The 15704-nt window shown below is 42.2% G+C and overlaps 1 protein-coding gene and 2 long non-coding RNA genes across 7 annotated transcripts in view; 2 read left to right on the plus strand and 1 right to left on the minus strand.

Annotated features, from left to right (window-relative positions):
- LOC116975191 (collagen alpha-1(XXVIII) chain-like) overlaps nucleotides 1–15704 on the plus strand; it is a 74950-nt gene that overhangs the window by 34623 nt on the left and 24623 nt on the right. For all 5 annotated transcript variants that reach the window (XM_033023968.1, XM_033023963.1, XM_033023966.1 and 2 more), the window contains 8 exons: nucleotides 5781–5849; nucleotides 6518–6586; nucleotides 8121–8192; nucleotides 9692–9760; nucleotides 10819–10890; nucleotides 12745–12813; nucleotides 13171–13239; nucleotides 15209–15277. In XM_033023968.1, the coding sequence (XP_032879859.1) occupies nucleotides 5781–5849; nucleotides 6518–6586; nucleotides 8121–8192; nucleotides 9692–9760; nucleotides 10819–10890; nucleotides 12745–12813; nucleotides 13171–13239; nucleotides 15209–15277 (558 nt within the window). The remainder of the gene's footprint in view (nucleotides 1–5780; nucleotides 5850–6517; nucleotides 6587–8120; nucleotides 8193–9691; nucleotides 9761–10818; nucleotides 10891–12744; nucleotides 12814–13170; nucleotides 13240–15208; nucleotides 15278–15704) is intronic.
- Nucleotides 1278–15543, minus strand: LOC116975192. The gene is made up of 3 exons (XR_004412563.1): nucleotides 15331–15543; nucleotides 13683–13688; nucleotides 1278–1289 (listed from the first exon to the last, which is right to left on the minus strand). It is a non-coding gene; the product is annotated as an uncharacterized LOC116975192 (long non-coding RNA).
- LOC116975193 lies at nucleotides 7005–7975 on the plus strand. Its single transcript, XR_004412564.1, has 2 exons — nucleotides 7005–7333; nucleotides 7733–7975. It is a non-coding gene; the product is annotated as an uncharacterized LOC116975193 (long non-coding RNA).

The raw sequence follows: 15704 nt of genomic DNA on the forward strand, positions 1-15704 counted from the left end.
ATACCATGCAGTGTCACCCAGCACAGCAAGTGAGGCCATGTCCTGCTCCCGGCGGCAGTCGGAATTTAAGGATTTGTGGGAAGCGGCTGACATGAGCGAGGCCGGCGAGCGGCAGGAGAGAGGTGTTCAGACGGAGAGCACTGCCAGAGGAGAGCGGGCCAGCAGAAGGGGCTGAGGTGGCGGCCGGTTCCGCTGTCTGGTCCCGACGGCCGCTCACAGCCACCCCATCTACTTCCCTCCCCGGCCACAATGCGGTGGCTCCGCGCCCGGAGCGCCGCGGCAATGGTGAGTGAGTGAGTTGCTGGCATGATCCCCGACCCCCTCCTCCTCAATGATCCTGCCTGTGCTGACTCGGGCCAGACTCCCCACTCGCTGTGAAAGGAACTCTTTCCCCCCCCCAGCGGCGCTGTCCTTTTACAGCCGCTTCCCATCAGCTGCCAGCAATGAGGGATATACCTGGCTATCCCTCAGTACAGCAACATCGTTCTTGATGTTGCTGTACTGAGGGTTAGCCAAGTCTGTCTTTCTTGGCTAACAACCTAACCTTCGGCCTCCAAGACGCAGGTAAATTTTCATGCCTTATTTTTGGGTAAAAAATAGCGTCTTCATTGCCGGGAAATACGGTACTTGACATTTGGTTCCATATACATGTACATGCCAAGCAATATTGTAATTCTGCTGAATACTTTAGGTATGACCTCTCATCTGTGCAACCAGAGTTTGGACACAGGCTGATATATAAAATATTTTTATATATCCCACGATTTAGCTTGGCTTCAATCATTGAATGTTAATCATTTAACAATGCAAACTAGTTGACAACTGTTCTTTCTTGAAATTTGACATTACATTGTACAAAGTTAATACACAGCACATCTTTTAATTAACTAAACCTGCCAACAGATACCTTGCAATCATCTTCATTGTCAGTGGTGGCAGGAAGAATACTCAACAGCCTTGCATTTTTCACTGAGTGAGAATTTTATGTCTGCAGCTTGTACCTCATCATTAACTAATTACCAGGAAATGAGCATGACTAGACTTTTGTCAATAAATGCTTGCTGTCAAACAAAGATGCAGTACATAATCCCAGAAAATCCAGGGTTCGATCCTGACCTCGGGTTCTGTCAGTGGGGAATTTGCATGTGCATTTTGTGATTGCTTGGGTTTCCTTCAGGTGATCCAGTTTCCTCCCACATCCCAAACACATGTAAGTTTGTAGGTTAATTGACATGTGTAAAATTGCCTCTAGTGTGCAGGGTGTGGAAGAGAAAGTGGATAACATATAACTAGTGAAAATGGCTTATCTTGGTTCTTGGTTCTTGGGTCCTCCAAAATATTCCAACTGGAATTTAAACTGGAGGTGGTGAAGGGAGGGATTAAGCCAGAAAGGGTATAAAGAACACACACTATAGAATTTGACATAAAACATTGCCACACAGCAGAATCAAAGTTTCCCACTGTGTGGGAAGGCACCAAAGTCAGTCTCTTCCTCCACTGTTCCTCGTGGTCAGGGCCTTATCAATGGATGGCATGGACTTGTGGGCCGAAAGGTCTTGTTTTCATGCTGTATCTCCAAACCAAACTAAAGGCATTTTGAAATTGATTTTAAAAATACCTTCTCTTCCCGTATTCTCAAACTGGTCTATTATCTTAAATAAATACTCTTGCCTTCAGGTGATCCAGTTTCCTCCCGAAACGTCACGTATCCATGTTCTCCAGAGATGCTGCCTGACCCACTGAATTACCCCAGTACTTTGTCTTTTTTTGTAAACCAGTATTTGGTTCCTCTTTTCTACCTTAAATACCTATGTACCTTGAAAGGGCCTCTTTATAATGATGTTCTGGGGCATGATGCTGTTGCTGAGAATTAATAAATGACACATGGTGCGAGTTGGGACAGAGGTTTATCCATTTAGCTTTCACAGAATTGCATTTGTATAGTGTATCCAAGGAAACTTCACGGTCTTTTCCAATGAAAAGGTGGCTACATGAATATCTACAGTAAACACCATTGTGTGTAGGAAGGAACTGCATGTGCTGGTTTAAACCGAAGATAGACACAAAAAGCTGGAGTAAGCGGGTCAGACAGCATCTCTAGAGAAAATGAATAGGAGACGTTTCGGGTCAAGACCCTTCTTCTGACTGAGAGTCTGAACACCTTTATGTGCTGTCTGCATCGGCAATTAATAAGTCTTAATGGAAATAGGTTATTCTGCTCACTGTCCACTCTGATCATCAAGCACCCACCTTTGTTAATACTATGCTGTTGGGGGAGTGCGAACTCCAACATCAAGTTTGCTGACGACACCACCGTTGGATGTATCACAGATGGTGTTGAGTCAGAGTATAGAAGTGAGATCAATCGACTGACCAACTGGTACCAGCAAAACAACCTGACTCTCAATATCAGTCAGACCAAGGAACTGAATGTGGACTTTGGACGAGGAAGGATGAGGATCCACAAACCTGTCTATATCGACGTGACGATGGTGGAGAGAGTCAAATTGCTGGGTGTGCATATTTCCGAAGAACTTTCCTGGAACCAGCGCACTGATGCGATTATAAAGAAAGAACATCAACGACTCTACTTCCTGAGAAGATTAAGGAGATTCGGTGTGTCAGAGAGGATTCTCTTGAACTTCTACAGGTGTATAGTAGAGAGCATATTGATTGGTTGCACCGCGGCCTGGTTCGGCAACTTGAATGTCCAGGAGCGAAGAAGACTACAAATAGTTGTGAACACTGTCCAGTCCATCACGGGTTCAGACCTCCCCACCATCGAAGGGATTTACTGGAATCGCTGCCTCAAAAAGGCAGCCAGCATCATCAGAGGCCCACAGGTCCCAGTCACTGTGCCTAGTCACATGTTATGTAACATAGAAACATAGAAAATAGGTGCAGGAGTAGGCCATTCGGCCCTTCGAGCCTGCACCGCCATTCAATATGATCATGGCTGATCATCCAACTCAGTATCCTGTACCTGCCTTCTCTCCATACCCCCTGATCCCTTTAGCCACAAGGGCCACATCTAACTCCCTCTTAAATATAGCCAATGAACTGGCCTCAACTACCTTCTGCGGGAGAGAATTCCAGAGATTCACCACTCTCTGTGTGAAAAAAGTTTTCCTCATCTCGGTCCTAAAAGATTTCCCCCTTATCCTTAAACTGTGACCCCTTGTTCTGGACTTCCCCAACATCGCGAACAATCTTCCTGCATCTAGCCTGTCCAACCCCTTAAGAATTTTGTAAGTTTCTATAGGATCCCCCCTCAATCTTCTAAATTCTAGCGAGTACAAACCGAGTCCATCCAGTCTTTCTTCATATGAAAGTCCTGACATCCCAGGAATCAGTCTGGTGAACCTTCTCTGTACTCCCTCTATGGCAAGAATGTCTTTCCTCAGATTAGGAGACCAAAACTGTACGCAATACTCCAGGTGTGGTCTCACCAAGACCCTGTACAACTGCAGTAGAACCTCCCTGCTCCTATACTCAAATCCTTTTGCTATGAATGCTAACATACCATTCACCTTCTTCACTGCCTGCTGCACCTGCATGCCTACTTTTAATGACTGGTGTACCATGACACCCAGGTCTCGTTGCATCTCCCCCTTTCCTAATCGGCCACCATTCAGATAGAAACATAGAAACATAGAAATTAGGTGCAGGAGTAGGCCATTCGGCCCTTCGAGCCTGCACCGCCATTCAATATGATCATGGCTGATCATCCAACTCAGTATCCCGTACCTGCCTTCTCTCCATACCATCTGATCCCCTTAGCCAGAAGGGCCACATCTAACTCCCTCTTAAATATAGCCAATGAACTGGCCTCGACTACCCTCTGTGGCAGGGAGTTCCAGAGATTCACCACTCTCTGTGTGAAAAAAGTTCTTCTCATCTCGGTTTTAAAGGATTTCCCCCTTATCCTTAAGCTGTGACCCCTTGTCCTGGACTTCCCCAACATCGGGAGCAATCTTCCTGCATCTAGCCTGTCCAACCCCTTAAGAATTTTGTAAGTTTCTATAAGATCCCCTCTCAATCTCCTAAATTCTAGAGAGTATAAACCAAGTCTATCCAGTCTTTCTTCATAAGACAGTCCTGACATCCCAGGAATCAGTCTGGTGAACCTTCTCTGCACTCCCTCTATAGCAATAATGTCCTTCCTCAGATTTGGAGACCAAAACTGTACGCAATACTACAGGTGTGGTCTCACCAAGACCCTGTACAACTGCAGTAGAACCTCCCTGCTCCTATACTCAAATCCTTTTGCTATGAAAGCTAACATACCATTCGCTTTCTTCACTGCCTGCTGCACCTGCATGCCTACTTTCAATGACTGGTGTACCATGACACCCAGGTCTTGCTGCATCTCCCCTTTTCCTAGTCGGCCACCATTTAGATAATAGTCTGCTTTCCTGTTTTTGCCACCAAAATGGATAACCTCACATTTATCCACATTATACTGCATCTGCCAAACATTTGCCCACTCACCCTGCCTATCCAAGTCACCTTGCAGTCTCCTAGCATCCTCCTCACAGCTAACACTGCCCCCCAGCTTAGTGTCATCCGCAAACTTGGAGATATTGCCTTCAATTCCCTCATCCAGATCATTAATATATATTGTAAATAGCTGGGGTCCCAGCACTGAGCCTTGCGGTACCCCACTAGTCACAGCCTGCCATTGTGAAAAGGACCCGTTTACTCCTACTCTTTGCTTCCTGTTTGCCAGCCAGTTCTCTATCCACATCAATACTGAACCCCCAATGCCGTGTGCTTTAAGTTTGTAAAGTAATCTCTTACGTGGGACCTTGTCGAAAGCCTTCTGGAAGTCCAGATACACCACATCCACTGGTTCTCCCCTATCCACGCTACTAGTTACATCCTCGAAAAATTCTATAAGATTCGTCAGACATGATTTACCTTTTGTAAATCCATGCTGACTTTGTCCAATGATTTCACCACTTTCCAAATGTGCTGCTATCCCATCTTTAATAACTGACTCTAGTAGTTTCCCCACTACCGATGTTAGACTAACTGGTCTGTAATTCCCCGTTTTCTCTCTCCCTCCCTTCTTAAAAAGTCGGGTTACGTTTGCTACCCGCCAATCCTCAGGAACTACTCCAGAATCTAAAGAGTTTTGAAAGATTATTACTAATGCATCCACTATTTCTGGAGCTACTTCCTTAAGTACTCTGGGATGCAGCCTATCTGGCCCTCAGTTTGTGTGTACGTGTATGTGTACATGTGTATGTGTACATATGTGTGTATATATGTGTGGACATGTATATATGATCTGTATATATATATATATATTTTTTTTTTCTCTTTTGTTATATTGTTTATGTGTACTATGTTTACATATTATGTTGGGCTAAGAAGTAAGAATTTCATTGTTCTATCTGGGACATATGGCAATAAAACACTTGTCTCAAATAAGAGAGCATTGTTACAGTATAAGGGGGTGATCATTTCAAACTGAGGTGCATTGGAACTTCTCGGAGGTTGGTGAATCTCTGGAATTCTCTACCACAGAGACTTGTGGAGGCTATGTCATTGTAGGTAATTATAGAGCCCCGGGCCTCTTTCTCTTCTGTACCAGCTCCACATAGCTCTGCATTTCCCAAACTTTCAATTGTTTATCTACCTCTATAAATACCTACAATGATCTAGTCAGCATGAACTAGGTGGGCTGAAAGCCTGCTTCTGTGCTGTACAGCTCTATGACTCTTCACTTCTGAAAGTGCATTGAATTAAGCCATCTTATTTATGTCGTCAACTAGGGTGTGCAAGGCCCACGAGGACCACTTGGCCCAAGAGGATCTCCAGGTGAAGGTTTGCCAGGATCAAAGGTAAGAGGATTGAAAGCTGCTAAAATATGTTTTGTCACCTAGCCTTACTGATTGCGTTCTTGATTTCCTGCCAAACATAAAGATCAGATGGCACCACTGTGCTTCTTCATCCTGAATGTCCTACGGAATAATCTTCTGACCCACATCTTTGGGACTAAACCATAGACTTCCAACCCTAGGAGTAGCATGACATTCATGTAGATTTCACGGAGTTGGTGCATCTGGTCTGTTGCCGCAAGCCAAAATCGCCCATCTTGTTTTCTCAAACTCTTTTTCCAACAGTCAACTGAAATTGATAACCCATCCTATTTAGTTACTGTAGGCTTTTAAATCTGTCCAGATACATATTAACCATGGCTACCACCCAACTATGCCATCTCACGCCCCACCTGTGTACTCCCATCATCAGTGGTGCAAGGTGTGGTCTGGGACTTTGATCCTGAAAATACATTTTACAAGTGGAGCACCATCAGTCTGAAGAAAGGTCCTGACCCAAAATGTCATCTGTCCATTCCCTCCACAAGTGTAGCCTGACCAATTAAGTTTCTCCAGCACTTTTGCAATTAAATTTGGTTTACATACTTGCAGCATTGTTTTGACTTCACGTTTTTTGCATAAGGCATTTATTTTTTATTAAATTTGAATATAATTCTCAAACCATTCTGTAGGGTGATCAAGGTTTGCCAGGAGAAGTTGGGGCTCCAGGAGAAAGAGGAATTGGAGAGCCAGGACCAAAAGTAGGTGATTGAAAAACAAATCCTAAAAACAAGAGTGCAGTCATGGTGGTTGTTGAATGTTTTTACTATTAGCAGATATATAATGCCTGTGGGAATTGTAGTTGGAATGACTTGTTCATTAACTTAAAATCGTCCAATGTATTTCAAAATTGTTCACAGCCATTCCTCAAGATTAAAATTCTTGACCTTGCTTTAAAAAAAAATGTAGATGTGATTCGCATTTGATGACAATCCTTTTTACCTTCTTTGTTAATGCTAAAATTAACGTGACAAATACTTGTTAAAGGTCTTGGATACACGAAGACTAGACATTTGAACCATTGAAAGAAGTTGAAAGAACTAGACAGTTGTAAGAAGGGTGTCGACCCAAAACGTCATCCATTTCTTTTCTCCAGAGATGCTGCTTGACTCGCTGTGTTAGTCCAGCTTTTTGTGTCTGTAAACCGTGGAAAAGATGCCTTTACACAGAGTGCCATCTGTTGGACATTTATAGGAAATTAATCTCAGAATTTTGTGAAGATTTAATTGCAACTAACATAAATTATTATTTTAAAATTAATATTGAAGAATGCTTTATGAATTTTTTTTTACAGGGGCTGGCATTAAATTGAATGAGCTACGTCATTCCGACAGATAACATCTAGTTGAAGATGGCTTAATCTGGTTTCTCAGTGCATAAGCCCCATATTCTATTCGTTCATGGTAGAGTCACTCACTGATCACCAGTGAATTATATTCTGTTAGAGAGTTCAAGAAGGAACTGCAGATGCTGGAAAATCGAAGGTACACAAAAAAACTGGAGAAACTCAGCGGGTGCAGCAGCATCTATGGAGCGAAGGAAATGGGCAACGTTTCGGGCCGAAACCCTTCTTCAGACTGATAGGGGGTGGCGGGGAGAAGGTAGGAAAAGGGAGGAGGAGGAGCCCGAGGGATGGGGGATGGGAGGAGACAGCCTGAGGGCTAAGGAAGGGGAGGAGACAGCAAGGGCTAACAAAATTGGGAGAATTCAATGTTCAAATGCCCGCCACCCCCTATCAGTCTGAAGAAGGGTTTTGGCCCAAAACATTGCCTATTTCCTTCGCTCCATAGATGCTGCTGCACCCGCTGAGTTTCTCCAGTTTTTTTGTGTACCTTATATTCTGTTAGACCTCCTTTACTAGTAACTGGTGCACAACAACTGCAAAAAAATAATCTGTAGACAGTCTGTGCAATGTGCTCTGCCTCTGAAATTAATGTTGTTGACCCCTGTGAAATACATTATAGAGACAATATTATTGATTAACTCTACAATTTAACACTAACTGAGGATGATTTTCCAGGCAAGTTTCATTGTATATTTGCTGCTATCAATACATCAGTAAATGTTGCCAATTTACTGGTATTACCTTATCTCCTGAAAATAAACATTTTTATTTCATTGGGTTTTCTCGTGCCTGCATGATGCTGGCCCCGATTTAACGGTCCAACAGAATTATCGGCTCCAATACATTTTCATACAGTCTTCCGTGAAACAAGCTGATTATTGTGTTTGTAGGGTGAACCTGGCTCCTCAGGATTGGCAGGTCTCCCTGGTCTTCCGGGAGAAGATGGCGCACCAGGACAAAAGGTAATCCACAGTTTATGGTTACTTTGTTAAAACGACTTCATAATGACCAACGTAGTTTCAGTTCATATCACAAACCATCTTTAGTCATTGCCACTTTCATTTCACTGCACATCTCGTATGTGTATGTGACAAATAAACTTGACTTGACTTGACTAGACTATTACAGGAGCATAATGCCAATGAAATTCCTAATTATTCCATTTTAAAAGTTAATGTTGACCATCCATTCTGATTATATCACTAATTTACTGATTAAATTTCATATATGGATAGTGAGTGAAAATAACACCAGTATCCAAGCTATCAAAGGAGCATTGATTTAAAAATTTACCACACCATCCAAGCTCAAATCAATGGTAATATGTTCATTTTGGCCTGAATCAGAATAATTGTTTGCATCTGGAGAACTGTAGGTTGTCAACCTTGACACGAGTAATGGGATCCAAATGCCCAGAACTTCCACAATTGGCTCTGTTTGAGAATGCATCGTATGGGGAATATACCCAACTTTATAAATTTGTTGTCCTTAAGTGGGGATTATACTTGAATGGGAACTGTCAGTTATAAGTCAAGGACATCCAAAATTGGTATTGAAAATATCAGGATGATTTCTTCAGACTCTACAAACAAACCCAAGACTGCTGTTAACCAGTCACTCTCAAGGTTCTGGGAAGATGTTATTGCCGTTGACCCTCTTTGCAACCCCAATCTAAATTGCTGGATAATTATTAAGAGCTTCCTGGGGATGCTCTGAAACGGATCCTCTCTTCTGGCCCCATGTGCCTCCACAAGAATGACCCAGGGCTCACAGAAAGCAGAGAGTCAATCCCCTGTCACATTACAACATGGAGGCAGTTACCCACACAATGAGAAAATGCAACTGTACTTCCAAGTGCACACATACTATAAATAGGTTTTAAGATGTCTATTAGAAATTATGTAGAAAAATTGTTGCCTCTTTTGTGACCCAGGTAGATGGAGTCCCTTTGTAGATTGTTGAAAAGAGGATTAGCAGCTAATGTCCCACCATGGTCCTATTGGCCCTGCCATGTTCTTTCTCCCTGATTACCTGACTCCTACTCTAGGTTAAAATTAAGGATATTATTTATTTATGGAATATTATAATTTATGATTTTGGATTATTCTTGTTGAATTTCAAATATACACTGGTGGGAAAAGAGTTGGGGTAAAATAATAACTTGATTTCATTATGACCTCTGATACAAATGAGTCCGCACACTTGGTGAAAATTGATAGCTTTCAATATTACACATGAAAATATTAATTTACTTATTCAGTATAAAAATATTCCAACACTTCAATAGCTCCAGTGTTATAACCTTACATTTATGTATTTGTCATGATAAAGTGACCCCAATTATTGCTTCCAATGTTTAGGTTCCATCCAAATGGTGCTTGAACAACTTATAACACTGTTGCTAAATTAAATGCTCCTAGAATTATTACAAATCACAGTTTTTCTTTAATGATCATCATAGGGAGAAGCAGGATTGCCAGGATCTCGAGGGGCTGAAGGAGCCCCAGGCATAGGAATTCAAGGAGAGAAGGTAAACTCTCTTCCTCTGAAACATGTGGAACTGGTCCTTTATTCTGAGATCTGGGGAAATGTTTGCCTTTTCACCACCTTGTCATCTGTCAAGCAGATCATCCACCTGTTTGCTTCCACTCCATTTTGAAGGAACATTGTGCATTGGACATTGTTTTACTGAATTACCATTAGATGGCAAAGGTAATGGGCCTGTCCCACTTAGGGACTTTTTAGGCGACTGCAGGAGACTATGCAGTCGCCACATGGTCGCCACATGTTCGCGGGTGGTTGCCGGGGAGTCGCTTTCATGGTTGGGAGGAGTTCCCGCATTCTGGGAACTAGTCGTGGCCTCATTAGGGTCGCCGTGAATTTTCCAACATGAAAAATTAGCGGTGACGAGTATGAAGCCGCCATGGAGAGTAGCGAGAATTCTCGTGCAGTAGGTGGGTCACCAGGAGGTGCTAGTAGGTTGCCAGGAGGTTGAAGGTTCTCGTAGGTTGTAGCTGGTGCTGACCAGTGAATTTCATCGGCTCATTGGGAAAAAAAAACATAAGCAGTAGTTTTCAGACCGGTAATGTTAATGTCTGCCGAGCTTCACAGCCGTGAATCCCTGGCATTTTAAAAGTTGTCTCCACTCCTTCTTCCCACTTCTTCCCCCCTCTCTCCCCCTTCTCCCTCTCTCCCCTCTTTTAAAGGACTTAGGACTTTATAGGACTGTGCTTTTTAGCTTCTTAATTACAGCAAAAACCTTCCTGTTCATCGTGGTGTGTGTCTGTATCACCTTGGCTTTGCACCGTGTGAATTTCATTCAGACAGTGCTTCCCCCGCTTGCCCTGTCCCCCGCCTGCATAACGGGGTGGTGAAAGAAGCAATGTATTTGCGTGTGTTCCACTCTGACGGTCGCTGTTCCAGTTGCCGGTTTTTCAGGCGACTGCCGGGAACTTGACAGTCACCGGGAGTCGCCTGAAAAATCGCCTAAGTGGGACAGGCCCATAAACATTTATCCACAGTTTAGAAATGCAAAGCCACAAAGCTACTACTCTTTCCTTACCATATTTGTCCCTTAATTTCCTACAGGGAGATGTAGGCCAGACTGGACTGCGAGGTTTGGTTGGTCCGCCTGGAATAACAGGGCCATCAGGACCAAAGGTAAGTTACCATCTACACTGGTTGCAGTACATATTGGAAGTTTTTTATTTTATCTAGTTCTGCCTTATATACATTTTATATTGTTTGCTCATACGTACATATTTTTATTTTGGGAAGTTTAAGGTAATTTTCCATATTGTATATTCCTCTTACTGTAACAAATGTCCCCATGCACTTTAGAAGCTGGGAGCAAATGAGAAACCAGATACTGACTTAAAAAATGTCTAGGACAGCTTGAATGAAAATAAATTTAAAATCCAGAGAAGTAATATGGTTGAAGTGTTTAAGGAGCTGGATACAAAAAGTAGAGTCGACGCTTTGCATTTAATAGCGGGACAAAGGTTGATGCACGGAAAGCAGAGGAATGAAGCATAAGATGAGGGGACTGTTAAACTAGACAATTGAAAGGCTTGAAGACAAAATGAGGATTTTACATCTATTGTATTTGTGGATTTGCGTTTGTGTTGGTAACTGAGGCCAATGTATTGGACAGTCTAACATAACAATGCCAGCTAGGATGAGTTTGGCCTATCGAAGTTCTAGGTTTGGTCCATTGATGGATGTCTACTATTATACTGTGCGCAAGAAGAAGCATGTAATCTGCAGCAGCACAGACCACTCCTCTAGAATCTGCTGCCATTTTTAGGTAATAGAGATTTAGGGAGATAACTTTTTCAGATTGTAGTTGTAGAGGACTGTGAAGGGATGGTGTTGGGGATAGGATGCAGGGGGTGAGTAGTGGAAAGAATTATGCACAGTGGTGCTATTTGGGCAAACTATTTGGAAGTAAAAGTGGTGGTATGCTCTTGTAGAATAAACGTTGGTTTGTTGTTGGGGTCTTGGTTCAGAAAGGAGTAGGAGCCAACGGCATTTCAACAACAGAAGTGGCGCGGATGATAAATAATACGTTGAAGTTGAAGAAAGATGGATACCTTGGACACCCAGCAAAAGTGTGTTGAGCTATTTAAATAATACCAAAATAGGTATCACCTCTTTAGTTAAAATGATCTTGAATATTCTCTGTCATCATGCGAGATAGAGTTTTGTTCAAGTGACATCACAAGTAGCCAGAGGAGGCAGAACAGATAGAACATAGATCAGCATAGCACAGGAAGAGGCCCTGCGACCCACGAGTTTGTACCGAACATGATGCTAAGATAAACTATTCTCATCTGCCTGCACTTGATCCAGATCCCTGCATATCCATGTGCCTACCTGAAAGCCTCTTGTATCATATCAGCTTCATCCACCATCCTTGGCAGTGCGTTCCAGGAATGCACCATTTGATTCCACCACTATCTTCTGTTTATAAAGGTTGTCATCAATTCCACAATTGCGAAAATATGAATAGATGGCACATTGGAAACATGTTGTGATCATGCTTTTAACTAATGTTTAAATTTAAATGTACAAATCGTGCTAATGCTAAAAAATCAACAAAAGAGCAAACATCATCAATATGATGACACTGAAAGATGTTGTCAGATCAAACACTTCTTACATGAGCAGGTGAACATTGAGGAGAAAGTACAGGCTGGTGTAAATGAGTGGTTGATGGTCGGTGTGGACTTGATGGGCCAAAAGACCTGCTCTCATGCTACATCGCTGTGACTCTCTCTGAATGACTGCAGCTGGTGAGGCTGTTGTACAGTGGGGGTTGTCAACAAGTAAACTTGCAGCCAAAGCAACAATCTGATCTGACTGCATATCAAATCATATTTGAACTTAACCCACTTTTATGGAAGGAAATGAATCAAAATTTGAATGGGCTGCAAGTTAAGAATATTGCTCATCATCATCTTAACATCAAATCATTGATAATCTGTTTTGTTTTGTTTTGATTTGTATTAATAGGGTGAACCAGGTGCTGCAGGGCGCCTAGGGATGCCAGGCCTTCCAGGACGTGGTATTATGGGATTAAAGGTACAGGCTGTGTGTTTTAGTGGACTATTAAAACGTACTCTTTTGGTGGAAATGAATTGCAGCCAATTAAACTGAATTTGTGCAGATGAGGAAAAAAACTCTTCCAGCTATTTATCCATGTCAATCAAAAACATTTATTGGCCACATAGAATTAGATGAAAGATTTAGATTGATTTATTCTCTCCAAAACATACATTAAAGGGTGAACTGTCTTTCATGCTTCCTGCCTGTTTCAACGGATCTGTTTGAAAATTCCTGGTTGAGTCTCTGCCTTGTTTCTTCATCTTGCAGCCGGGTAGAAGAATGAAACATATCTTTGGATTAATATTAATTTTTATTGATGAATGTTTTGCATAGGGTAATCCAGGTCCCCCTGGTCTTGTTGGTCTGGTAGGAGAAACTGGAATTGGAATCCCTGGCCCTAAGGTAAGAGAGAACTACATTTTTAAGAGTATTGTTACAAATAATAACTTAATTATACTCTGTTTTTCAAAGTAAAAGTGCCAAAAGTGGTGGAGTTCAATGAGATTTCAAGAGTTTCATCAGTGCATGTCATGTATATGGTCAAGAGAGGCTGACGTCACTGTTTCGGACAGCTTTAACTGTTAATCTCTATCTGAAATGAGTAACGTGACGGAACATTTCAGAGGACATTGAAGTTTTCAACCACCATTAAGAGACTAGAGTCAGACAGGCCAGACTGGGGGGGATGGAAGATTCCCTTCCTTGTAGTGCATTAACGTACTCAAAGGGGATGAACCTTTCAGAGGCTGGCAATGTTGTTCAGTATTGCATGTAGTCTGGAAGAAACTTGATGCAGTTCCCAACTTCAAATGCAGATTTCTTATGCATTCTCTGTGTTTTGTTACCAATTACTTTCTTGAATCTAGATCATTTTTTCCCCGCAAGTCACAGAGAATTACAAAGGGAATCCCCATGCAGCTACATATTTATTTTGTAAAAAGAAGATTACACTTTTTTCTGGCCTCCTGTAGCAGTATGGCAGAAAGAGCTTATTTGGCTCATAATGATTGATGTATATGAGTCCAATATGTTGGATACTTGTGGTTTTGTAAATAGGTGTAGCACCATTGAATTTCTTATTTAATGGGCATACAATTCATGGACATTTTACCTTTGAAAAGAAGCTGGTCAGTGCAGAATATTATAGGTTGTGAGAGGAAATATTATAGGTTAAATGTTATAGTTTAGTTTAGAGATGCAGCACAGAAACGGGCCCTTCGGCTCACCAAGTCTGCGCTGACCAGCGATCCCCACACACTTACACTATCCTACACGCACTAGGGACAATTTACAATTATACCAAGCCAATTAATCTACAAACCTGTACGTCATTTGAGTGTGGGAGGAAACCGGAGATCCCGGAGAAAACCCACGTAAGTCACAGGGAGAACATACAAACTCCGTACAGACACCTCCCATAATCAGGATTGAACCTGGGTCTTTGACGCTGTAAGGCAACAACTCTATCACTGCGCCACCATGCTGCCGTAAGATTGTGAGAGTCATGATGTTTGGCACAATTTCTGTGGAGGTAGTCACAACCTTACACAGCAATACTGTTGATTTTATTTCTGTTTTTTACCATCCCTATTTCTTACAGAAACTAGGTGATTCCATACCAGACAAGAAAGGCCTTTAAAGTGAATAATTTATGGGGTCCTTTTATTCTACTTTTAATTTTACAATCATGAAGCATGGAAACATATCCTGTGGTTCACTGATTTCTCATCGACCATCATGCACCAGTTTACATTATTCCAACTTTATTCTTCCCACATTCCCATCAACTTGGTATATGGATAGGACAGGTTTAGAGGGATATGGGCCAAACACAGGCAGGTGGGACTAATGTCGAGGGGACGTGTTGGTTGGTGTGAGCAAGTTGGGCCGAATGATTACATTCATCCAAAAGGGTATGACTCCATAACTCCTGCAACATCCCATGGTTCTAGCACTCACCTATACATTAAGGGCGATTTGCGGTGTCCAATAAACTTGCTAATTTGTATGTCTATGGGATGAGAGAGCAAACCAGAGCGCCCAAAGGAAACCATGCAGCCACAGAGAGAAAGAGCAATCTCCAATTTTCATTTTACACCAGGATTATGAAAAGCTCATAAATATCAAGGAACTGCAGATGCTGGCTTGCCAAAGAAAGACACAAAATATCGGGGTGACTCAGCAGGTCAGGCAGCAACTCAAGAACATAGATGGGTGATATTTCGGGTTGGGACCCTTCTTCAGACTTTCTTTATAAAAAGCCATTCGCTTGTGATATTAAATTAGGTTTTAATTTGCAATCTAGTGTAAGAAATCATTTATAATCTACAATAGTAAATAACTTTTCTCTATGTGTGATGTTCATTGTTAGGGTGATCGTGGTCATCCAGGACCATCTGGTCCAATTGGATCAAAAGGAGATGGTTTTCCAGGTCCCCCTGTAAGTATTTGTGAATTGACACTAAAGATTGTAAAACTACATTTGATTTTTACAGGTCCATCATTGATTTTCTAGCATCCTTGGTTCCAAGGCCTTGCCGTATTATCTGTTTTGCCAGATCAACAGAGGTCACGTAATAAGATACAACAATACATCTCTGACCCACTAATTATACCACTCCCGTGTCTCCAAAGAACTATGGACTGCAAGAAACTTAAATAAAACAAATGTTAAATCTAAATTAATTTTACAGCAAAACTTACTTATCTTGCATGGGCAACCTGGGCGCAGAGTTAACGAGTTGCCTTCGGAAGTCCCAGTGAGGGGTTAGATTGGCGACAACCTGTGGTCCGGTGGAGCCTCTTTCCTGCTGTCTGACGGGGGCCTCCGAGAGAAATCCAATGATACCGGAAAGGTCCCCCTCGGC

The sequence above is a fragment of the Amblyraja radiata genome, chromosome 7, assembly GCF_010909765.2.
Source record: "Amblyraja radiata isolate CabotCenter1 chromosome 7, sAmbRad1.1.pri, whole genome shotgun sequence".
NCBI lineage: Eukaryota > Metazoa > Chordata > Chondrichthyes > Rajiformes > Rajidae > Amblyraja > Amblyraja radiata.